Source organism: Apium graveolens, chromosome 7, assembly GCF_009905375.1.
Source record: "Apium graveolens cultivar Ventura chromosome 7, ASM990537v1, whole genome shotgun sequence".
NCBI classification, from domain to species: Eukaryota; Viridiplantae; Streptophyta; class Magnoliopsida; order Apiales; family Apiaceae; genus Apium; species Apium graveolens.
In genome coordinates this window covers 122652107-122678698 of record NC_133653.1, presented here as the reverse complement: position 1 = coordinate 122678698, position 26592 = coordinate 122652107, and the positions used below count along the sequence as shown (strand labels likewise).

The 26592-nt window shown below is 36.0% G+C and overlaps 1 protein-coding gene across 3 annotated transcripts in view; it reads right to left on the bottom strand.

Annotated features, from left to right (window-relative positions):
- LOC141671248 (phosphatidylinositol 4-kinase alpha 1) overlaps nt 1–17917 on the bottom strand; it is a 28218-nt gene extending 10301 nt beyond the window's left edge. Inside the window, exons 1-21 of one of the 3 annotated variants that reach the window (XM_074477415.1) lie at nt 17770–17917; nt 16572–17571; nt 16120–16461; nt 15857–16024; nt 13642–13812; nt 13258–13416; nt 12768–12895; nt 11957–12263; nt 9939–10107; nt 9514–9731; nt 8642–8800; nt 8343–8525; nt 7425–7964; nt 6981–7340; nt 5958–6172; nt 5141–5324; nt 4853–4989; nt 4586–4739; nt 3435–3701; nt 1803–1880; nt 1575–1648 (exon numbers count right to left, since the gene is read on the bottom strand). In XM_074477415.1, coding sequence (XP_074333516.1) covers nt 1577–1648; nt 1803–1880; nt 3435–3701; nt 4586–4739; nt 4853–4989; nt 5141–5324; nt 5958–6172; nt 6981–7340; nt 7425–7964; nt 8343–8525; nt 8642–8800; nt 9514–9731; nt 9939–10107; nt 11957–12263; nt 12768–12895; nt 13258–13416; nt 13642–13812; nt 15857–16024; nt 16120–16461; nt 16572–17474 — 4914 coding nt within the window. In that variant the 5' untranslated portion in view covers nt 17475–17571; nt 17770–17917 and the 3' untranslated portion in view covers nt 1575–1576. The remainder of the gene's footprint in view (nt 1–1574; nt 1649–1802; nt 1881–3434; nt 3702–4585; nt 4740–4852; nt 4990–5140; nt 5325–5957; nt 6173–6980; nt 7341–7424; nt 7965–8342; nt 8526–8641; nt 8801–9513; nt 9732–9938; nt 10108–11956; nt 12264–12767; nt 12896–13257; nt 13417–13641; nt 13813–15856; nt 16025–16119; nt 16462–16571; nt 17572–17769) is intronic. The other 2 variants (XM_074477413.1, XM_074477414.1) reach the window with 2 other exon arrangements.
- Nucleotides 17918–26592: the final 8675 nt, after the last annotated feature.

Sequence of the window (26592 nt, the reverse complement as noted above, 5' to 3'; positions counted from 1 at the left end):
TTTAATATGGAATAATTTGAATTAGAATATACTTTAAATTAAATAAAGACAATTTAGGTAACGTGTTTTACTTGAAAATGTTAATTAATTTATAAATTTATTAAATAAGGGTAATTAAGTAAGAATGATAAAAATAAGTGAGTAACAGTATTGAAGTAAATTCATTAGGTACCGACCGACCGACCACCAAACTTTTAATGTTTCATCTATCCAGTGTGATGTTTTACTTGAAAAGGATAATTTGTTTATAAAATAATTAAGGGTAATTAAGTAAGAATGATAAAAATAATTGAGTAAGAGCATTCATTAAGGTAAATTCAGCTAAGTACCGACCAACCGACTACTAAATGCACGGATTTCTATTTAATATATATCCAGTGCGATGCATGGATTTCTATAATTTTATATAATGTTATAATTTAACTTAAACTTAAATAAAATAGAATTATTGTGTTATTTAGGAAACAGAGCAAATTTGTTATTTAAAATAGAAAAGATAATGTGCTTTAGCTGAAAATTCTATTTCGTTAGTTATTAGTAATTATAATATTTTATTTTATTTTACAAAACACATTTTCCCTTGATATTTTTTGAATAAAGAGGTGTTTAAATTGAGCAAAAAAAAAGGTAACGTGGTTCAGTTAAAAAAGGTAATTGATATATATATTAATTAAGATTAAAATATGAACTACTAGTAATTCTAAATTTTATTTTATAAATTTGAATGGTTTGTGATATTAAAAGGAGGTGTTATAGTTAGAAAAAATAAAAAAATAAAAAGTTTAATTTGAAATAAAATAGGTTTAAACTAAATATGTCTTAAATGTAATTAAATAATAATAATAATTAATAGGAATTTTCGAGATACCGCCGGGTTTGCTGGGTGTATGCTTGTAACTTTATACTCTCATCCTTTAGTATTGGGTATGAAATTGTTATTCTGTCCGAATAATTTTTTGTTATTGGTACATATAAATGTTTTTATGTCTTTTCAGTCATCTAAAATGAACATGAGTTAGGACTTTTAAACTTGACAACAATGCTTGTACATGAAAGTGTTATATAAAAAAAGTAAGGGTAATTAAGTAAAAATAACATGAATAATTAGTAAGGGTAATTAGGTAATTTAAGCAACGACCGACTACCAAATTTTTAATATTTCTTCTATTATAATATAGTATTATGTCATGTACAAAATTTTAGGATCTAGCAAATGCCAAACAAGAATCTCTAAACATCCGATATATCTTCCCCCATCCAAGTTGAACCTGAAAACAGGTGATTTAAGATTATTTTCACTATGTTGTCCTCACCCATGGTTTAACCAATTATTCTGTCTTTAAAAAATTTGAAAAAGTGTCGGGGACCTCTATTGCAAGAAAAGAAAAGCAGGAGAACCAAATATAGGGATCGAGCATATCATGTATATTTTTTTTCTCCTTTATTCATATATATGGATTGATAAGTTGACTTCTGGAGCAAATGGACTTGCATAAATTTACGCCAAATAATAAACAATTAACAATTAATTTTCTTAGCGAGTATGAGAACGTTGATTTTTCATACAAGTATACCTTTAAGGCAACTGCTGTATCCTTCTCCTTTGACTCTTTCCCAGTCTCTGGTTCACAAGACTCCCCCTGCCATTCTTAAATATAATAGTTAAGCTTTAAAACTCTGAATAAACTGAAATTAAATAATTAAAGATAATAAAAAATATTAATCAATATTATTATAAAAATCAATATGGTAAACCAGTGAGTTTAATAAAATGGGGAAAATAACCAAAAAGCAACTCCCACCTGTAAATGCCATATCAGAATATGCGCGAATATGTCACTCCTGTGAGCAGCCCTAAGCAAGTATCCTTCAACTAATTTCTGCAAGTGAGGAAAACTGTCATTTACGCAGAACGTATTAAACCCTATTCAGACAGCTTTATACACTGCTTAGACAGAGCCCTCTTAAAACAACTTACCAAACGCATCATGATTTTTCCAAATTATCTTTTCTGGAAATTAATTCTAAGTTATGTTAAAAAGTCTAAATTATCTTTAGTTTGTTAAGATAAGAAATTGGCTTCTATTCTAGTGGATGTAGTTTATCACTTAGTAGTTAGTAGTACTAGATAGAGTTTGAGTTAGCTAAATGTTAGGAAAGTAGTTTGAAATTTGCCTATATAGGGCTTATTAGTAATTTCAAATTCACAATGCAGAAAGAATAAATATAGTGTTTCATTGACATATTTTTTCTTTCTGCATCACATAATATTCTATTTTTACACATTATACATAAATTTAACATCTTTCATTCTTTTTTTATATGAATGCATTAAATAAAAACGCACAAAAATTACGTATAGGTCACGAAGATATTATCAATTAGAGACTAGGTTTTGTCTATGATAATATACAGGAACCCTATTTCAGATCACAGACAACACCCAGGAACTTCCATTTATAGGGGAAGAGGCGACAAATGCATCATTAACGCATCTTAAAATTCAGCTTTAAGGTAAAACTTGGATAATTAAGATACTTGCTTTGCGAGTATGGACAAGATTTGGAATAAAAAATTGAGGTTTGAATAGGCAACAGAGCATGCTTGGCGAGAAAAAACCATGCAATCTCTAAAAAGACTAGATTGCCCTTAATAAGGAAACAAAGAACAAAATCTAAACCCATACTGATGATAATGATATACTCCCTACGTCCCTTCAGGCTCTTTACATTGGGGGGCGGGGGATTGGCACGTATTTTAAGGCTCCCGTAAAGTATGGTTCCTTAAATAATTTTAAATATTTTTTCTTTTAAATAAAAATATACTGTTTGAATTTTTATACAGAAAAAGAAAATTTTAAACATAAATTAGAGAATTATAATTTATAGTAGCCTTAAAATCGTGCCAAGCATGAAAAACATGGAGTAGGTAGCAATTATGTGAATGAATGAGAGACTTCGTTGGGAATATGTATAGTGCTTCCGGTGTCAAAGAATTGCTTCATTGTACTAGCATCTTAAAAATAACAAATCCACTCAATGCAACCCATATTGTCTTTAACTCACATAGAGGCAGTGATGAAGGAACATAGAAAGAGTTTGAGAGCCCCGAAATCCAACTAGAAGATTTTAAAACATTTAAGTCGTTGAACATGGTTAGATAATGTTGTGCAAGCTAAAAGTGGACTTTAGCTCAAATTTTTTAGCCCAAGTACTGTTTGCAGGGAGGGTGCAGTCAGATATATGCTGCAACACTACCATCAGCACAAGGATCTGTTAACCTCATAAGTTCTCTTTAAGTTCCATTAGGTATTTCGGCCAAGTACCTTTAGAGGTACTTACTGAAACCTGGAAGAAGTTCATCGGGGAATCTAAACATACTCATTTTACAAAATACGTTACGAGTATAAACATGATCTCCAATCAAGTACCTACCTCTTCATCGTATCTTAAAGCCTGTACCAGTTGGGGCATGAAGAACGTGACTCGCTCAGGAGGATAAGATTCCAACACTCTAAGAATATAAGCCATAACACGTGGGTGGCCCTTGTAAGCTGGTGTGAGAAACTCCAATGCTTGTGTAATTGAACAGGCAGCCCAGTGAGGCAATTGTTGAAGTAAAGTAGAATTCTCATCAACAGCCTTTGGATTAACAAAATATGGCAAAGCCTCGGGAATGCTGCGGATTTCTAATATATGCGACTGAAACAGAAAGAAGAAGTTTAAGAACCATGAACCTTGAGATGAGAATCGAGGGAAGATATAATTATCAAAGCAACAAGCAAAACTAAACAAACAACAACAAAGTTATTAACTAATTGCCCCAAGTATTTTTTATCCAAATCATATATGAAGGAAAACAATGTCATTTTAACCAGAACACGCTATTAAACCATAAAAGCAGCAAGGTTCATGGTTATTAACTTACAATTATTAACTAAATCACTTTAGACAGACATCGTCAATAATACTTGAAGACTCTTTCTGAGGCATACACATCCAACAAATAAAATTGTTATATGACTATATGAGACAAAAGTTAACACCAGTATCGGAACTGGTTATAGTCATAATTAAGATGAACTCGGAAAATTAAAGAGATGGTAACTAAATTTATATACAGTATAAAACATTGAAGGATCAAGTACCTGAAGAGCTACTTTATTTTCAGGACAGTTAACAAAAAAATTAGCAAAACACAATCCCCCCCAAAAAAAAAATTGTATTGCCCACATTTCCAATTTCATTGGGGCCTACCAACCTTTGGTCACATTCAAATTGAAATGCAGTCAAGATTGTGGATCCTTTTAAACTGTTTCCCCTTAATAAGTTCACAATAACAGATAAGACATAAGAGAACAAATGAAATATACATTGAAACTATGCTATTATTAAAGCTGAATTTGGAAATAATATACATATAAGTACATTTAGTAGTTATTAGTTGAATTAATTAATGTGGGTTTTGATCGATGGGTAACAGAAGTGGAACTGAAGGAGTACATGGTAGTAGATTCTACCCATTTATATATTCTGATCTACAAATTGCAAAATGAGACTGGGCATACAAGATGTGAATAGCACACCTGAACTAGTTGAGTAACTTCGCCTTTCAACGAGGAGTTTATCGGAAACCTTGCAACTGTAGAAAAAGCAATTCGAGGATCTACAGAAAATGCTGTTCTTGCATATTCAATCCATTTCTCAGAGCTGATTTTTGACCTAGAAGAAGTATTGTCCCTGGAACAACTTTTCTGAGTTAGTAATCAAACAAACCATTTCTATAATATTAAGAGAGACAATTCAACGCCTAATAGAAATGAAACATTTATTTTATATCTGTAAGGAATTACTTTGAGTTAATAGGCTGAGCCCAAACTTCTAGCCTATCAGCCTCATGCTGGCATAGCATCAGGAGTAGCTGCTTCCTCTTTTCTCTCCCCAACACATAATTCTCCATTGGTCCCCAGACTGGGTGGTGGTGATCATTCTGTTGATAACCATTAAAATTAGATATTAAAAGCACAGATAGCATTGGCTTAGCAAGCTATGTCTGGCAGGATGACCCATAAGTGGTCCAACCACATAAAATATTATTTATAGCAGAAGATTTAAATAGTTGCAAGATGTTGCAATCTTACCGTATCAATCAAAGAGCTCCCGTTTTCATTTCCCCTTCCTTTTGCATCAAGATGAGGAGGATCTACTCGGTCATTTAAGAGATGTTGAACAAATACACTAACAGACTGGGCTTCACTTGGTGCAAAATTTGTGTTACTTGTGTCGTACCATTCTGGCTCATGCGCGAACCATCCTAAGGATGTTCTGTCATTTGCACAACCACATACTATTAGTTTCTACACAAGATGTCAGTTACAAGGGCAGCAGATAGCTTTACTAAGAAAACTTGAGATCATGTATTCTACATAAAATTCAAATAGCACGGTGCTTACAAATAATAATACAAACTGTTGCCTAAATACAAGGGTATAATATCCTTATTAAAGTAAACTTGTGCGTCTTGTGTGTAAAAAAGAAAAAAAAAATTCTAGGAATAGAAAATATTGGGACAGGAATCTAGATTCATTTACAGAAATTTATATATTTATATATTCTTAAAACATGCAGGACAGTAGTGTAATTATATGAGATATGCACTCGTAAAGTCTAAAAACCCCTAATGCTAGCGTTTTTACCTGTTAAGAGAAGGAGAGGCTACTTTAGAGAAGCCAACACCAAGAATATACCATACATCAGAATACAGAAGTCTTCCTATTCTCTATATATTCTCTCTATTTTCTTTTTCTCAAATGTCACGGATTCTTGATAATGGTATGATTAAGTTTAATAGAAAACAAGTAAGAAGACATAGTGGACAAGTATCAAGCTGGAAATTATATAAGTAATGATTCAGTAACATAGATGCACAAAACAGTATAAGAAACTGAATCTGCATACCTATAAATTCGATCTTCCAACAACTGAAGCCCCGGTTTGAATTTATGAAGATGGCCCTGTGACTGGCATGCACAAAACTTGAGCCCGAGAAGCATTAGAGTGAAAAAAGTTCCGGTGGCAGCTGGATGGCGTGAAAATTTCCAAGGAAGCTTTGTTGTTCCCTGTAACATCCGACCAAGAAGCAACAGTTGCTCAACACTATCATGACGGATTACCTGAAGAGGGGTGGGGGGAAGAGACGGGTTTAACAAATGTCAGATTAGGTCAAACACGTTACATAATAAATAAAAATAAAAAAATTGCCTTCCTAGATGAATGTGTTCCTCATTTTGAGCCTCTTCATCTCAGTTCCTTCCATGTGTAAGGAAAATAATATATAAAAAAATATATAAATAACTATGACAGATAATGAACAGAACGGAAATATGGCGAGGCCCGAAACGTCACAAGACATATGTGCCAGGCCTGCAAAATCAGCATAGCTTTCAAGAAATTGGGAGTTCATTCCTAATTCCCTCCATTCCCACACATTCCTATATAAACTTCTCTGTACTGCCAACAGACATTTATTGAGTATTTGAATGTAACAACTACTAATATTATTATTTGAATTGCCATATAATTAATAATAGTAGTAATAAAAACCTACATTCCAACTAAAACGATAGCAATGACAAGTATAAACCATTGACTGCAAAGCAATATATAAAAGAACAATTGGAACTGTACTCTAAGAGCTAAAGTAGATAAATTAAGGATTCATGCTAGGAAGTTATATTAAATCGATGGTCACTGATTCTCATATATTAAATCGATGATCACTGAATCTCATATACAGCTACATGTTGGCATAATCTATTAGTTCATAGAAGATTTACAGAGGAGCATTTACAATTCAACCAAGATGCATGAATTACCAGCCAACATACTATATAAATTAGCAATATCAACTACAATATTCATCACATAAACAGTGGGAGAACATCTAATAATGATTCAAACAAGCAATAGAAACTTCCTCACCTCAAAACGATCTATCAGAAAACCAAGCCAAAGCCTGTGAGCAATTATCTGATCAATAGGATTCTTCTCAGGCTGCATTTCTGGTTCCCCGGGTGTCAGGTGAGGCCTTAATTTGGCAGTAGGTCCAAAGTACCTCACTTCTGATGCAAAAATACCTCGCTTGGTATCGATTGTCCACAACCACGCATCAACTAGCTCGGCAAGCACCAGAGAGCCCAATTGAGGAGCAGCAGACACTAACCATGTCCAGATAAATACACCAGTTTCCATTGCATCGGGCGTGGAAATATAAGCTGGACACCAGCAAAGAAGACGTAGGAGTTGAGAGAAACTCTCGACTTTAGATTTGGAATCTGAAGCCTGCACATACATTCCACTCCTTTTATTATATCAATTGACATGTGTGGGTTTAGTTACTAAAAGGAAGAGTTTGACAATTTTTACCAGATTTGAAAGAAGCAATGCAGTCGCCTGGGAACAAGTCTCGCGAAATGATGACTTGTCAACTTCTCCACCTTTTTCAGCTGTGTAAACAATTTTCTGCAGGAGACGAACGAACCTGGTAAGCAGTAATTCATCAAACGAATCCTTTCTGGGTTGCGTTTGTTCAGAATATGCTCCAGGTGTAATCCTTGGACCACTGGAACTGATGCCAGAGCTTATAGAAGATTCTGAATCCTGTCCATTAACACTCTCCATGTTCTCATATAATCTTCTCATGCCAGCAATTTCTCCTGCATAATTACACTTCCCTGTCGCACTGACTACACCAGTGCCAAGGACTTCCAAATTAAAAGCTTCCGTCAGTTTAAAATTGGCTCCGGATGCAGCAGCAGCAGCAGCCATAACTGCAGGTATATTTGCAGTTCTGGTCCCAGACCAAATATCAGTTTTACCGGTACCGATTCTTATTTCAGAAAGAAGAGAAACTACATCTGTAGTAGGCTGAGCTCTTTGCCATGTATTTGCTTTACAAAGATTTTCCTGCGAGTAAGAACATAAAATATTGTATATACTCATAGAAAAAAGCAAAAAAAAACGCAGAAGAGGTTGAAGAAATGAGTTCAAGGGTACAATCAGAACTGTTTATTCAAGAAGATACTTTCTATTTTTTGGAAGAGAATGTGATGTACCGAAAAGAGTCTTTATTGAAAAAAAACAGCAAAACATCAGGCTGCAGTTTTTGAACAAAAACAACCAACAAAGTGATAATTAGAACTATAAAGATAAATACGAATGCAGCATTGCTCGTGTCAAACAAGGTCAGTTTCATTGCAAAATTTTACAGACAAATAACAAACACAGAAAGAAAACAAGCGTAAGGCCTCAGAATGATGAGACCCATGTAGCAGAGACAAAAACCTGAAGAAGACCCTGGCTTGTGCATGGAGCATAAGATAGTGAAACAATGATCCACTCCCTAACAATCTTCTGGTATAAAGAGCGTACAGTAGCCACATAAGCAGGATCATTGACAAGAGCCGAAGGCGGGTCATTATGCACTGATAATAGGAGGAGATCTAGACAAGAAGAATTCCATAATATCTGCACAATATACAAGGAGAAGTTTTTTAGTCAAACATGAATGGAAAAAGTAAATAAATAAGAAACAAAGAGACACTTACATTTAACATGGACAATATGATAAACGATGTACATACCTGTGGAAACTTCTCTCTAATTTGATTTAACAAACTGACAGAAGAATCTCGGATATGCTCTTCCCTTTGAGACATACTTTTTATAAGAAAGCAGGCATGCACACAAAGAACAGACTCTCGAAGCTCCGCCACATTTCCCGTTTCTGATACCCGATCTTCCTATACACACCATAATCAAAAACTATGTATGACATATTGACCGGCATCAAAAAATTATACGTTCATCGGCATACATACAGACGTAACAGATAGAAACACATTCATTTTACCAATATTACTGACATGCCCATTTTTTTATCTTAAATATGGATAAAACATTGTATGATAAAATGACTGAAGAATTTATCAGTATTGTTAATTTGTACGCAAATAACAATATTTTTCAATCTGAAAATAAAATTCCATGCAAGAAAAGGGAAAAAATTTCAATGGATCAATGCTGTTTACGAAATTAGAATGAAGATTAAGGCCCTGTTTGTTTTAGTTTCATAAGACTTTCAAACAAACTTGTGAGTCCTAATCACATAATTAGTCTATTTGTCAAAAAAGCACTTCAAAGTTATGCCATAAAAACAGAAATATAAGTAATACTTAGGAGAGGGTTCCAATATATAAGTTACCAGTTGGACTTGATAAAACTCAAAAAAAATCTTCACATGCAACTTTTAGTACTTCTTATCTTTTTGTTTTGATAACTAAAAGTTATACATTACTGTCCAAACTAAAAAATAAATTATAAATAAAATATTACTTCTACCTTTAAGTATTAACAGTAAATTTAAGCAAGTAACTTTTTTTATGCTAAACCAGACAGACACTAGCTAAAATGAAAGAAATGGCTAAATTCGAATATATTATGAGCATATAAATACCAGCCATGATAAAGCTGTATCAAAAGCTCTGTTGACAATTGCACTCAAACATTGGAAGACTGCTGGCATAAGGTTCGGACTCTTAAGGTATTCAAAGACACAGCTGAAGGCACTCCTTGAAGCGGTCGAACTGGGGCCACAATTCAGGATACCACCATTGCTGCTAAATCTTATTATTTCCAGAAAGGCTACAGCCAATAAATAAGTTGCCTTAACACCTGTACTCAACAACAGACAAACTAGTTCAGCTTTGGAGTAAATATGAAATAAAGAACGGAGGACAATATATACATATCCCACATTTATGCTAAAACACTTCAGCACAAAAGAATTTGAATTTAAAAAAGTAGCTAAGTACCCTAGGTAACCACAACATACCAATTCACCCAATTTTACCATAAAGATTTTAAAAAACTTAGCTAGACCTGAGATTGTGCTCATAGCAGAAACCTCTACCCGGCCTCCTAAAGCAGCTGAAAGAGCAGTTCTTTGAGTTACCGCAGCCTTATCATTGCCACTCCCTCGACGACTCTGAGGGTTATGAAGAGCATTTAGTTCTAGTTCATCTTCAAGCCATTTCACCGAACTGACAACCTGGAAGACATCAAGTTGTATTCCAAATATTACTTACACTTTCACTCCCATAATCTTGTTGCACTTATACGATACATATAAACATCACATGAATAAAAGCATTCTGACAAAGTTCTATACGATAAAATAGGATACCAGATGAAGTGATGAATATCATGTAAATATGATGGGGATACATGATAGATACACAGACCACTTTCCAACCAGAATCAAACCACACACTTATCATGTCAACTATGTTTTTCTCTTCTTTTCTAGCAGAACATTTTTCCCTAAACTAAGTTCAAACTGAGACTACAAAAAAAATTACGAGAAAAATTCACGAAAACAAAAAAAAAAAGATATATGTTACCAGATTACAGCTTTGATTATTTATTAAAAATTAGTCTATACAATAAACACAGAAAATTGTTAAATAAACACTTTTCATCCCAACGTCAAGTGAATATTATTATTGTTACTTCTCCTTTGTTTCTTACTTTCTTTATTTCCATCCTCCACAATTTGTTTTAAAAATTCGCACCTGCAGAACAGCAGCAACTGATTCATATTCTTTTGTCTGGCTTCTTTTCCATGTTAACGAAAATAATAACATTTGTGACTCTTAAATTCCAATAGAGTTAGATGATATGGTAATAACCAAAAGTTTTTACATATCATACAGCACACTCCCAGCCACCTCACTCACACCCAGCATACTATGTATGAAGTATGTCTTCTTATATCAGCACCTCTACTTGGGGGTACTAATACATCGCATTGATAAGTAACATCATGTTCTCTTGCTATTTCTCACTTGCCTTTACATTCATTATGCCACATAGTTTTATCGCATGTAAACATATACATAATCCCAGATGACTTTGCTTTCCACTTTATAATTGGAGGATTCATTTCACTCTAGCTTTTCCTCATACATTTTATACATTGATGTTAAGGTTAGTTATACTACTAACTAAGAGTTCGTAAGCTATACATACAATATTTACATTTGCACTATACTTGTTCTACTATTTATAAAAAGTTCCTAGTACATAGATAATTGAATTTTTTAAAAATTGGTCATTCCTGATTTTATATACTTAAACACTTATGCCACCACTGATACTTGAACTATAAACAATTAACCACTTATTAACAAGAACTTCTTGCTAGATTCTTTAGATGAACTTCTATAACTGTTTCTTTATATGAGAAGGATATAATTGTGATTGAATTATTCATTACACGCTTTCCTTTTTTTTAAGTTTCATCTACTTTCCTTCCTAAGCACACTGGGAAGCAAAGGTAAAGTTCTTGAAATGACCAAACCCCATATTAAATCCCCCACAATGCTATGATAAGCAAAGTATTAGATTGTGTTGGATTACACAGTTATTTGTGCTTGACAAAATTTAGTAGTTCCTAAGGATTACAGCTGTCTTATAAGTTAACAGAAAATATTATTATATCCGAATCCTAACCACAACCTGATTCAACCTTCGCCGCAAAACTAATCGAATCAGTTACATGAACAATGCTACCATATCAAACATACAGATTCCTCTCTAGTCTGTACTACAGACCAAGTACAGGCCTCTTACTCCTATTTAGTCCAGTAAGATGGTACAAATGGTTGTTTTCCTGACATGAATTAAAAAAAACTATATTTTTATATTAACACATCCTCCATGAAAGCATAATGGTTAAAGAAATTATAGTTTTTAGTTTTTACCAGCACCTACTAATCAATCTTTTAACAAAAAAGAACAGCATCTGTTGCATATGCATGAGCCCAGTGTTATACACTACGAAGTACATTTACATTTTAATTTCAAGACCAACAAAGACAGTACTTAATTAAACTTACAAGTGGCGGAGTTCCTTGGGATATGCGTTGAACAGCAGAAGACCATTCCATATTCCACATGTATGGTCCAGCCACAGCCTGAAAAGCAACAGAACCCACACTTCCCGCACTGTTAAGTGAAGTAGAAACATACTTTGTAGGAGCTGCTGCTGTCAGTATAGGAGGCGCCAGTCCAAAGAGAGCAATGTAAAACCACAAGTTGCGAAATAGTTTTAGAAGTGAAGGCTCCACATCCATAGTAGGATCAAAGTCTGAACATATTTCAGCTACAGAAGGAAGTAATGGCCCAAGAAAATCTGCCCCGCTGCTGCAAATGTTCACATTATTTTGTTAGATACACTTTCTAAGCACAAAATATTGTCGATTGTTAAACTTCAATTCAAAGCATGGCACATCAAGTCAAACACACACACAGATACACACACACACATGTATATATGGTCTGTTTTGAATAAAAACCAAAAAAAAACAGGAAGCATGAGAACCATTAAGGTTCAACACATATGTAACTATTAACCAAGGTTCAATACGATACATGTGGTGAGCCTTAATTATATTTGTCTTGTTATATACCGCTAATAAAACAAATTAACCAAGTAATAGACACTTTTATACCCACATTCTGGAATAATAACCCCCAATGGACCATTGCAATTGAAATGAAACTAGCAGGTTTTATACACAGAAACGTTGAACCTCGGTTATGTGAACTTAAGTAGTTCTCAGAGTTCTCATTTCACTGGACCTTTATATGTATATTTGTGTTTGTGTGTGTGTGTGTGTGTTTCAATATCTGGGAGCAGACTTTTACCTTCCACTTTTGGACTCGGCAGCCAAACCTACATCCGAGCACAAAGATAACAAACGGTTCCGGTAGTCCAACCTCAATTTTGTATTGGTGAGACCACCAGCAATCGTGAGAAATCCTCTGGGAAGAGTCTAGAGTGTAAATGAACAAGTAAGCATCTGTGTGATAACAATTTTATAATATAAATTTGCATATAAAACCATATAAAAAGTGAAGTAGTTAACATATGCCCGACACTCCTCGCATGTGGTCAAAATAATTTATAAAGATGACCTAAATAGTTGTCTACCTCTAAAACTTAATTGATAGCAAAGGTTAATATAGGTGTTTATCAGGGTCTGTGGTAATTATGATATATGGAGACCTGACCTCAACTCCTAAATATCGAGAGGCGGGAATGGTATCATATGGTTCATTTCTTAATTATCAAACTCAAAATCTTAAGCTCTAATAGTGTGTACAACCACATTATGTAAATACTTAGTACACATACCTCAACTCGTTCTGTAGTGGCTTCTGCCACCATGGTTTTACTTTCAGCAGATCCGATACTCGAGAGCTTGCCTAAATAACTTCGTGTAAGCAGAACAACAGCTTCACGATAGGACTTTTCAAAACCTAAACTCGCCATGCGAGAAACAGCATCAAGAAGCTGCAGTCAGTCAACATAGAGAAGTTGAGAAAAATGCACGATATCGAAAAGAGCAGCGTTCTGTAAAAAGTTACATATTAGACAAATGAGAACTTATAGGGAAAATATTTTGCAACAAAGTGTCAAAAGATCAATTATAGTTCAGAGTCAGGTACAATGTTCGAGTATGGAAATGTGAATATAATATAAATTTATAATAATTGCTTTAAATATGAAGATTCATACTCGGAGACGTAATAAGCCAGGTGTTGAAGCATCACCCTCCTCCAAACTTTCTATGAACAAAGGCAACATAGTGTCTATGACTTCGGGTTTGTTTACACAAACAGTCAAATCAGCTAGCAAGCGTATGATATTTAGCTTCACTGTGGGAACGGCATGTCTATCTCTACCAGCCTGAAAGAAGCACATAATAATATCTCAACTTAAATTTAATTGTAAAATCTTTTTGCTGCCTTTCTCCATTTATGAAGCAAAATAAACACATAAAGGCAACAATACTGTAATACAAAATAAGTGTCAGATGAATATTATTGATATTAGACGCTTAATTTATCCGTATTTTGGTGAAGAATGAAGATGTCTGATTTAGTTACAACAAGTAGTTCCTTCGATGCCTGAATCTAAATATATTTAAGACAAATATACACATGTTGTCCACTAAGTCCATCCAAGGGATGGAACATTCTGTTACCTTGCACTTTGGCTGATATTTTGATCACTCATTACATGTTAGAAGAAGTTGGAATCTACAGAATACAATTACTTAAACTTTCTCTAGTTCTAAGACTGTCCAAAGAGTTCCTGAAATGTCTTCAAGAACCGTAAGCTACATCAGGGTATGCAAGAGACCGTACATTGGGGAAACATAGGTCGAGTTCACTTTAGATTTAAATCAGCGTGGGTCTTAGTAAGATACATTGATGGTTTCACAATGTGCTACAATCAGTTTAATAAAAGGTGATAGATGCACCCAGGCGCAAGACCCTCCTAAAGCCTAAGTGCAGGCACCCACCTCAATCGAAGTGAGACACATAAGTTGTAGACATACTGACAAGTACACACATACAAATGACAAATTAAACTGAGGCGCGTCTTGCGCCTCGCAGCTCATTGGGTGAGACGGCGCCTCGTAAGCCATTGTGCCTTGGGAAAAACAAGGCACAAGGCTAGCACCTCAGCGCAACTAACAACAGTGGTTACAATAATAACATGGAACAGGTAATTTAACAGCAATCTACTCCTTTAATTCAGAATTGTTTATAAAAGCACGTTTGCATGTATACACTGGTAAGGTACTTGCTATGGTTATTTATTTTTCTAAAATAGATTATTGGTCTCATCTGCAGTAAATCTGTGAAGACAAAGATTTAAAGCTTTCCTCGAGAGATGTGTTCACACTTAAAGCTTCAGCCATAGAGGCAACTCGCAGACTATTCATATGTTCCAGGAAATTAAGAGGAAGAAAAGTGATATCAAGTACTTGCTGACAGACTAGTATTAAATTGAGCATTGTGTATGCAATATAGCAATAAACTGCAAGACAACATATCCAGAACTCAGTACAAACTCAAGGAATGGCAATCTAAAGAGATGGGGAACACAAGTTAAACATAGAAGTAAAAAATTTCGGGCCTTTGTTAATTAGAATTTATTCGAGTAAGGTACTTGCTATGGTTAATAATTTTTCTAAAACAGATTATTGGTCTCATCTGCAGTAAATCTGTGAAGACAAAGATTGAAAACTTTCCTCGAGAGACGTGTTCACACTTAAAGCTTCAGCCATAGAGGCAACTCGCAGACTATTCATATGTTCCAGGAAATTAAGAGGAAGAAAAGTGATATCAAGTATTTGCTGACAGACTAGTATTAAATTGAGCATTGCGTATGCAATATAGCAATAAACTGCAAGACAACATATCCAGAACTCGGTACAAACTCAAGGAATTGCAATCTAAAGAGATGGGGAACACAAGTTAAACATAGAAGTAAAAAACTTCGGGCCTTTGTTAATTAGGATTTATTTACCGCTATGCTACATGTTTAGTTTACAGTTCTACGATCGATTATACATGTATGTAGACTGTGATCTACTTGGGATGGAGATTGTTTTGCAGAATCAATCTCCAAGGTCGGTACTGAATCTTTGCTTTTATTTATTGTCTTCATTATTAATGATGGAAGACCTACCCAAGTAAGAAAATCCTGGTGTAAATATTGTCTGGAAAACAGAGAAGTCAATAAACTTGATTTCAAGGGATCAAAAAGGTCAAAATATCATTCAGATAGTTTTGATCATAAACAAGTGTTTACCATCTAAAAAACGTGTATAACTGCCAACGTATAGGATAAAATGTGCTTTTTTGTGTAGTTTTCTGTGTTTTCTGACCAATAAACTAGTACAAGAGTTAGTCTTGAGAAGCAACAGCGCACAACAAACCTCTTCCTCATAATCGTTCCGTTCACGAATGCTTGTTGCCAATCCCATAATAAATGTGTCAATTGGTGACCTGTCCTTGCTCCATCCAAATTCAATTATCTCACAACTTGTCTTCAAGACACTCTCATACATGACTCCTCGATTGCTGCCCCAAGTGTCAGTCTGCGCCTGCTTGAGCATAATGCACAAAGAACAGAGGCCATCACATATATAAGCTGACTACAGAAGATAACTGATAACCTAGACTCAATCAAGTGCTTTACCTGAGCACATATAGTAAGAACAAGAGGTTTGAAACGAATGAGAAGTACACGCAGCAGCTGACCTCCACGGGTAACAGCAATCTGGGAGATCCCAGCAAGCAATGAGCTAAAGAGCTCTTCACAGACTCTTAGCTTTCGCCAAACAGAGAATAAACATGCTTCAGCAGCTTCTATCAACAGTGCAAGAGTTCCATGTAATAATCTCTTTGATGACTTTCCATCAGAATCAATAGATATGAGACTCTTAATTTGTAACGTAGCTGCCGCTTGGTAAACTGAAAGTTTTGTATTGATTCTAACTTTCAACGAAGACTTTGGCTCTGACCAATCAAACTTCTGTATCTGCACGAGTATATGAACAATAGATGTTAGATTTTTCCTTTCAACAACAATTCTAGTGACAAGATACTCGAATTTGAAAGGAAAACAATAACAGAGAAAGATATTTTTACTTTTAAAAAAGCCAGCATTGACTGAATTTGCTCCCTTGCAATATTCCTCACTTGTTCCAAAAGCTTTTGATCAATTTGGGATTTATTCAATATGTGCCCAATTAGTTTAAAGGCCGTTTCTTGTTTCTCAAGGTTATCCACAGACTCCTTCTCGAAAGAGGCAATCAATTTTTGGGACGAGGCTTGTCCTCCCTCATTGGCCCCAACAGCAGTACCCAGCATATCAACAGTACTCTTCCACGCATAGTTGCTGCCATTAACCCCTGAGCCCTTGGACGTAGCATCATCTACTATCCCCGAAGTCGTACCACTAGAAGAGGAACTAGGCGGTGAGCTCTGAGAGGGAGAACCATCAGGGAAATCTACTGGAGAACTCGAGAAAGTGGTATCATAAGAATTAATCAGAATTCTAACTAACTTATCAGCATCAGAAGGAAGAACAGGAGGGAAGTTTTTAGACAAAGCATTCAAGAAAGCTTTAATAATCCCTATATCTCCATCTTTTTTTCTATATACCAAGACCAAAATATCTCCTATTAATCCCGCAACCTCACTGCTTAATTCAGAAGATGCATCAGTTGCTTTACACACGTAACTCAAAAAATCACTGTAAAAGGAAGTAACCGCCGCAACATTATACGATTGTGGCCAAAATGAGGAATTAAACGACAATGGAATTGACTTAATAAACTCAATAACAAGAAGTTTGGGACGAGACTCTTGGTAATTAGGACATTTTGAAAGGAACACAGCAACGGCAAGCACAGCATTGAGCTGAGAGCGTGTAACCTTAAGCAATTGACCATCAAAAGTAGGACATCGGCCACAAATCCAAGAAAGTTTATCGGAAAATTTGACAGGATTCTGAGAAATCAAGTCACAGAGCTCGATCAAAGAGTCCATGAGGATACGAAAAATGATACAATACCCGACCAAATCAAACAATCTTCTCAAAATTCAGGTAGATCAATGAATGAATTATGTAAATCATACTCCAAATCTACACATAAAAAAAGGAGGACATAATCAGAATAATATACATTGCTAACAAAAACGATCCGCAATTAGATGTAAATTAAACCTACGGAAAAAAAAGGTGGATAAATAATTGAGATGAATGTACAGAAAACTAGGGATTGTGAAGAATGAAAACGACAGATAATATAATATAATATTAGAGACAGAAATTAGGGTTTACGGATGGTCGACGGTGAGTCTGATGCGTAATTACGTCGCTGTTGGTTTTCCATTACCCCATTCTTTTCTGAGACGCCCAGAAAAGCTTTCCAAAATTAATGTGGCCTCAGAGTATTTATTTATGTCCTTTGTATATGATTTCAGATTTATCTACACTTCCTTCAATTGGATCACCAAATTCAAAAAAAAACAAACAAAAATTCTAATAAAAACTAGCTGTAATAAATTAGATTTGCACTCAAAGGACACTCCTTTTTATTAAAAAAACAAAGAAAAGAAATTGGCCTTATACTGATATTTTTTTAAAATGAAGAAAGTAAGTGATAAGAAGTTAAATACTTTAATCCCATTTTTCAAATGAAAATTTTGATGTGAAATTATGTCAAATTTGTATTTATTACTACTACAAATAGTAGAAGTTTCTACTAAATACGATATTGGTATTTAGATATCGGCTTATAATGCAGCTGATGTTAAAAGTCTGTTTAACATTGATTTATAAATAAACGATGTTGAATAGAATGCTGATATCGGTTTCCTATATTAGTCGTTGTCTATGTTCAAAAATAAAAAAAAAAGCCAAATATATGTTTTGAAATTTGACATCGACTGATTTTGTTAACCGTTATCTATCGCACTTTTAAAAAAATAAAAAATGACTTATCTTTTCCCCCCGGTTTCTGTACACCTCCCCCCCTTAATTTTAACAAATTATTTCCCCTTTTCTTATTCCCCCTTTTCCAAAATATCTCTCACCTATTTCCCCTATTTTTCTCCCACCACCCTCATTTCTCTCACCGTCTCTTTCACGTCTCTCTCACCTCTCAACTCTCTTTCATCACTCATCTCTTCCCTCTTTCTTTCGTACTTTAAAAATCTCTCTCACATCTTTCTCTCCTTTCGCATAAATTCTAATTTAAGCCCCAATTCAAATCCAAGCTTTGGAGCTTCAAATTGAGTTTTGAACTAGTAATATATACTTAAGTAGAAGTTTTAGAGCTTGAAAGGAGTTTTGGAACTTTGAGATTTTGGAGCATCTGGAGGTTCACAGATATTTGGAGTTTGGAGCTTTTCTGGAGGTATATTCTCCTTTTTATATTTTTTCTTTTGTGCATGTATATAAGAAACGTTATGCTTGTTTTTTTGGGGTTTTATGTTTTATTTTTGGGGTTTGGTGAGTTTTTTGGGTGTTTTATGTTTTGTTTTTTGGAGGTTTGGTGACAAATAAGAGAAACATATTGCTTGTTTGTGTTTACATTAATGTATATATATATATATATATCTCATTTTGTTTGGTATTTGTTTGGTGATAGCTGTTCACATTGTTTGTGTATGTGAAATCTCGGTTTGAATATCTTGGTTTAATTTTAAAGTAGCTTGTGTTTGTGTTTATAAAATTTAGTCTAGTTTTGTAATTGGGTATATGCGTAGGATCTTAGAGTAATAAATTAGTATTATAAATTATTAGGATATCAAGGTATTTATTACATTTCTAAGTGTATAATTAATCCCAATGGTAATCAACACAAATTTGATATACCTTTTATTCAATAATTATAATTATAAATAAGTTAGGTACGTGTTGGATGTTTAATGTTTATAGTGGTTGTCAGGCAGGGAAATTCTGGTCATACAAACAAATTTGATGGATAAGACATGGATTTTGCAAGATAGGGATTCTTTAGCATTTGAAATGGGGGTGAAAAACTTCTTGATATATATCGAAGAAAATTGTGAAGATCTTAACAAAATTCCTTGCCCATACGGACGATACGCCAATTTTAAAAAAAACCTGTAAATACAATTAGGGGCCATATATATGACAATGGCTTTTGTCTAGGTTATGTCTATTGGGTCTGGCACGGGGAGACTACTTCTACGGGTCCTAAATCTTCGAGTGCTAGTTGTCCAGCTCAAGAGCAAGCTTCAGACCCAGCTCCTGAGCAAGCTTATGATGAAGCGTCAAAGCAAGATCAGGAGCATGTCGCTGCTTCGGAAATTGTTGATGTTTATGAAGCGGCATATAACTCGGGTCAATATGATAATGATTCGTATCAGTTTAGGAGGTTCGTAACCGATGCTAAGCAACCTCTATATGAGGGTAGTGACTGCACTAAATTAGAGTCGATGTTGAAGTTGCATAACTGGAAATCGAGGTTTGGTATTACTGATAGCGCCTTCACTGACCTCCTCTCTTCTGTTGGGTCTCTACTTTCCAAAGATAATGTGTTACCTAGTAATGCATATGAAGCAAAAAAACTTGTCCAATTTAGGTCTTGAATATGTACGGGCTGAATTCACATGATTGCCACATCCTTCTCCAATTATTACTCCCGGTTGCAATTCGCTCCGTTCTTCCGAAGCATGTTAGGGTCACAATTATTAGATTGTGTTTCTTTTTTAATGCTTTGTGCAACAAAGTAGTAGACGTGTCAAAATTGGATAAGCTGCAGTCAGATGTCATACCGACCTTGTGTGATCTTAGAAAAGGTTTTCCATTGTTAGTCGCTAAATACGCGCTAATAATACACGCAAGTATACGAGTTCGCAAGTAATATAGAATCTTTTCTAGTTCGTTCCCACAAAGACTGTATTGGTTAACTGTTTAATTTATGCACCTAAGCAACAATGTATGGTTATAATCCAATGCTAGGACGATAACAAATTGAGATTATTTATAACTAAGAATTAACTAATAATTATAACTACGAGAATAAGATTGACTGAATTAATATATATGACTAACATGGGATTCTAACTTCATTAAATACTTCATTCAATAGCCTTATTATTCTTAACCTTAACATGCAATGGTGATGACACTAATCAGATAACACGAAACTGATAAATGCCAACTTTCGTTGCATGAGTACCATTCTACCACAAAAGAGATAGAAGCTGAATAGGCACCAATTATACTGAGACCCTATATGTCTATAGAATTTGACAACATAACGTTTTAAGCACAAGTTATCTATCTTGATTACATAGGGCAAGTAAGATGGTTAAAATTACCTACGAATCATGCATGACACATACATGAAGCTATGCTAGCATAGAAAGTTTTAAATCCTTAAATTCATTTTCGCTTCATTAAAAATTAACACACTATCTTATAAATTCGCGACGCTCATAAGACGAATACTCACAACCAATACTAGAATATCATACAATCACCATATACTAAAGCATCAAACAATTTAACTAAAAAAATCCATAAATAAATCCGCTAGAACCCCACGATAACGATTAGCCCATGATCGGACTCATCATCAACGTGGGTTCCGATGAAAACATGATATAGCAAATGTAGTCTTTATACGAATAATTTAAACCAAGTACAAACAAGAGTATAGATTCAGCAAAACAAGAAACAAGCATCCAAATTACAACTCAAAACAAAGATTCACAAGAATAAACTAGATCATCTTCGCCTTTCTTGAATTATGTTAAAGGTCTCTTGTCATATTCTCCTTGCACTATGGTCCGTCTCTTTATTAAAACGACCTAATATGAATATATATATAGCAGCCCTCAACAATCTGGAAGCCTTCCCTTTTAGAATTGTATTAGAAACATGATTCTTGAATTCGGCATCGGCGCGACCGCGCGCTATCACAGCGCTGGCGCGCTGTATTTCTGGAACCCCGGCGCGGCCACGCGCTATCAAGTGCGGGTGCGCCGTCCTTTTGGGAAAAACTCAGATTTCTTCTTAAATCTTGCTGTTTCGAGCCGGCTTTCCACGAGCTTTTATTCCAACACCACCTGGACACCAAATTAGCACCAAAACAATGATAATTCACCTGATTACCTGAATAATGCCTGAAATGCAAAAACACTAGAAAATACATTAAAATATTTAACAACTTGAGTACAAATGCATCAATTCATCAAAGCTTATTAGAGCATAAATAAGTGTCATAAATGCCACTCAACATACCCCCAAACTTGAATCGATGCTTGTCCTCAAGCATAAACAGACTCAAAGAACAAGAAACAAAAATGCATGAATGCAACTATATGAATGCAACGATCCCAATAGAATAACTCAACCAATCAACAAGCAACATATCAACAAATGCAGTTACTCGCATGAAGATCAATCAAATCATACGAATCAACTTACAAACTAGAGACGTGCGTGTGTGAAGATGCTTACAGATGTACTATCGCAACTAGATCAATAATCATGACTCACTACTCATCAAGGCAATCGCAAGATTATAAATAAAATAAAAAGCTAGACTCAAAATAACTTATAACACTTCAATTCTTATATTGGAGTTTTATATGGATTCATGCTTTTATTCACAACAAAACAACAAAACTGTCCTTATTTGATCGTGCAATGAGTAAGGTCCACAAAAGACTTATACAATAACACCCATGTAGCGAGAGTTAGGTTAGCGGATCCCAGACCATAAAAGCCTTAGGTCACTAGGCACAAAGTCCCCTAAGAACTTAATAACTCGAGTACTAAAGAGCCCACTCGTGATCAATTATACATAACACTTATTCTTTTTTTTTCCTTTTCTTTTCTTTTTTTTTCTTTTTTTTACTATTTCTGAATGAGTGCGTTTCGCTCCATCTCATTCAACCCTAGACTACTCATAAAAATATGAGCCGGCTACCAGCCATTTGACACCTAGCCACACAACTAGCAATAAAATCCAATTTCTCCAATTTTTAAATATCCATGTCTTTTATTATTAAGAGAATGCCCTAAATTCTAAATATAAACAAGCGATTAAACCTTGACAAATCAACAAACCATGATCATGATCTAGCACTCTAGCAACCTATAAGACTTAGTGAAATACAAGTGTCTCTAGCATGCAAATCAACTTAATACGACTTAACATCTCTAAACACGACATCACTACACTAGCATCAATATCGCAAGTCAATCGGAAAATTATCTAAGGGATCATATCATGTTATAATGCAAATGCATGAAACTACATGAACAAAATATCATAAAACTACCAAAATAAAAAAAACATGGAAAAACATGCAACTATATGAACTAAACTATCATGAATATGCAACTATATGAGACGCACACAAACATATTCCTTCAACTACTACCCCCAAACTTAAAATATTCAATGTACTCAGTGAAGGTAATAGTAAAGAATCAGGCATACCTACTCTGAATCAGAATCCTCACCCTCAAGGGGTGGAGTGTTAGGCGTGTCAGGAGGCGGATACACAGAGTCCTCACCAAATATTGGCCACTGAATTCAACTCCGGTGGCTCTAAATGCAGTCCCAAGTGCCTGGGTGAGATCGTGTGTAAAACGACTATAGATGTCGTTCATCGCATCAATCCTCCTCAAGATGCCTATACTGCGTCAAACTCAAACCAGCTCCCATCTCTGCTCCGGCTGCCTGATGCTGTCACGATGGTCCTCCTTCATCTCCTAACTGAGATTTACATGCAGTCCTGCTCGCCTGACCAACAGCTGGCCTCCCACTAGGTAGGTGGTCAAAAGAATACCCAAGCCCCATTAGATCGGGCTTGCCTCCATCCCATTCCTGCATCGTAGCCAAAGTAGTGTTATCGATCAGAGCACTCGGAATCTGCAACTAATCATGTGCAGGCCAATGCACACCAACTGCCACGTACAACTTTGTCACCACGGACGTATACGGAATAGACCCCATAGTGCTCCCCCTCAAGAACTTCAAAATCCCCTGAAAGATAACCATCCCCAAATCTATATAATCACCCTGCAGAATGCCCCATAACAGCCGTGCACGCTCCACAGTAACCTCATGCACATACGAAGATGGCATGATATTAGCACTTATAAAAGCGTTCCATGCACGGGCAAACCTGTTCATGCTGGACACCGGGAACGTAGAATACTCGGCGACTGTGCCCCTCTTGATCTTCTAGTGATTGTCAGGCCGACACAGAGTAGATACAATGAGATCCAGATCAAAGTCCTCTGGAGTCTTATCGTTCCAGGTATCCTGCCCAGGCTTCCTCGCGAGCTGCTCAATCACAGTCCTGATAGCCTCTGTACTATACTCTACCGTCCTTCCTCGCACTACAGTTAAGCCATTCTTCTTGGTCTTGGCGTTCACATAAAACTCGCGAACCACACTCATAGGCACAATAGCTGGTGCCTCGTAAAAAAGAACCCAACCCATCTCAAGAATCATCTCCAAAAGCTTACCATCGTTCCCTGATGGCAGAAAACCTCGCATATTGACGATTGGCTTCGAAAGAAGCCTCGTGTACTCCTCCAACTTGTGTTCTTTGTCTCTTGGGTTCCATGGAAATTGATTAGAGAGAATAAAAGTTGTGTTTGAGAGAGAATTTGTGTTTGCGAGTTTGTGAATTGGTGAAGAAGTTTGTGTATGGGGTGTATGTATATATAGGTGGTGAAAAGAGAATTAGATATGGGATAGAAGTGGGATTTGATTATGGGAATAATGGGAGTAATGGGTTTGATCTGGAGAGGGAATTATGGGATGTGGGGGAGTAAAATCCGGTTGGGAATTGATTTTGGGACAAAATTCCCGTTTTCCCCCTTAAACTGCCTTTTATTTTTTTCCAGAGTTAGGACACGCCACGGCCGCGCTGGGACGGCGCGGGCGCGCGCTGGGACGGCGCGGGCGCGCGCTGGGACGGCGCGAGCGCGCGCTGGGACGGCGCGAGCGCGCGCTGGGACGGCGCGAGCGCGCGCTACTTCTGCCAAACCGGCGTGCCTGCGCTGTTACAGCGCGCGGGCGTGCCGTGTTTCTGTGTAAATGGCTCGGGCGCGCCAGGCTTCTGTAGTCAGACCTGAATTTTTTCCATTTTTTATTTTTTTATGATTTTCTCTTTTCTTCTTGCTTTCTCTACTTACTTATGTACAACAAACTTGGGTCGCCTCCCAAGAAGCGCTTATTTTACGTCGCTAGCTCGACGTAGAATCTTGAGATCAAGTGGACAATAAAATGACACTAACCACCTCGCGGGTTGCCGTGTGACCATAATAATACTTCAACCGTTGACCATTTACCTTGAATGCTTGGCCCGGATCATTCTCAAAAATTTCCACCGCTCCATGTGGAAACACAATTTTGATTATGAAGGGCCCTGACCATCTTGACTTCAACTTTCCAGGAAAAAGACAGAGACGAGAGTTGAATAAAAGAACTTGTTGTCCTGGCACAAATTTCTTGAGCACTAGACCCCGATCGTGCCACCTCTTGACTTTCTCCTTATACATCTTGTTGTTCTCATAAGCTTGAAGTCGAAACTCGTCAAGTTCATTCAACTGAAGCATCCTCTTCTTTCCAGCTGCATCCAAGTCCAGATTCAATTTCATCAAAGCCCAATATGCTTTATGCTCGAGCTCTACAGGCAAATGACACCCCTTACCATACACCAACTGAAACGGCGACATTCCCAATGGAGTCTTATATATAGTTCTATATGCCCAAACAGCTTCATCAAGCTTCAAAGACCAATCATTCCTTGATGGACATACCATTTTCTCCAAAATGCGCTTGATCTCTCTGTTAGATACCTCAGCTTGACCATTTGTCTGAGGATGATAAGCCATAGCAATGCGATGATTCACATTATACCTTTTCATCATGGCAGTGAACTTGTGATTACAAAAATACGACCCCTCATCACTGATTATGACTCTTGGAGTTCCAAAACTTGTGAATATTTATTTATGAAGAAAATTAAGCACCACTTTTGCATCGTTTGTTGGCAATGCCTTAACTTCAACCCATTTCGACACATAATCAACCGCCAACAAGATATACTGATTGTTACAAGATGAGACAAATGGCCCCATGAAGTCAATTCCCCAAACATCGAAGACCTCAACTTCGAGAAGCACATTAAGAGGCATATCATCCTTCTTAGACATATTACCCACACGTTGACATCGATCACATTTCAAAACGAACTGATGAGCATCTTTAAACAATGTTGGCCAAAAGAAACCTGCTTGAAGAACATGAGCTGCTATCTTTTCTCCACCATAATTTCTCCATAAGCCGTTAAGTGGCAATCTCGCAAGATCCCCCCCCCCCCGTTTCGTTGTAAGGAATACATCTCCTGATGATTTGGTCAGCTCCTTGGCAAAAAAGAAACGGCTCATCCCATATATACCACTTCACTTTATGAAGAAACTTCTTCCTTTGAGCATAAGATAAGTCGGGAGGCATGATGTTACTCACAAGGTAGTTCACAATATCTACTAACCACGGCTCTTCTTCTTGCACTCCAAACAACTGCTCGTCGGGAAAAGTCTCATTTATCAATGTCTTATCCAATGAAGTAGCATTAGGATTCTCTAAACGTGAGAGATGATCAGCAACTTGATTTTCAGTTCCTTTTCTGTCCTTGATCTCTAGTTCAAATTCTTGGAGCAAAAGAACCCATCAAATCAATCTAGGCTTCGAGTCCTTCTTTGAGACGAGATATCGAATGGCGGCGTGATCAGTGAAAACTGTCACCTTAGTCCCAAGTAGATAAGATCAAAATTATCAAAACCGTAGACAATAGCCAAAAGTTCTTTTTCCGTAGTAGTGTAATTCAGTTGAGCACCATTTAGAGTCTTACCAGCATAGTAGACCACATGAAATATGTTATTCTTCCTCTGCCCAAGAACTGCTCCAACTGCATAGTCACTTGCATCGCACATCATCTCAAAAGGCTCATTCCAATCAGGTGCAGTTATGACAGGTGTCGTGATTAAACTCTTCTTCAATGTCTCAAAAGCTGCAAGACACTCATCGTCAAATTTAAAAGGAACATCTTTCTCTAACAGACTGCACAAAGGCTTTGAAATTTTCGAGAAATCTTT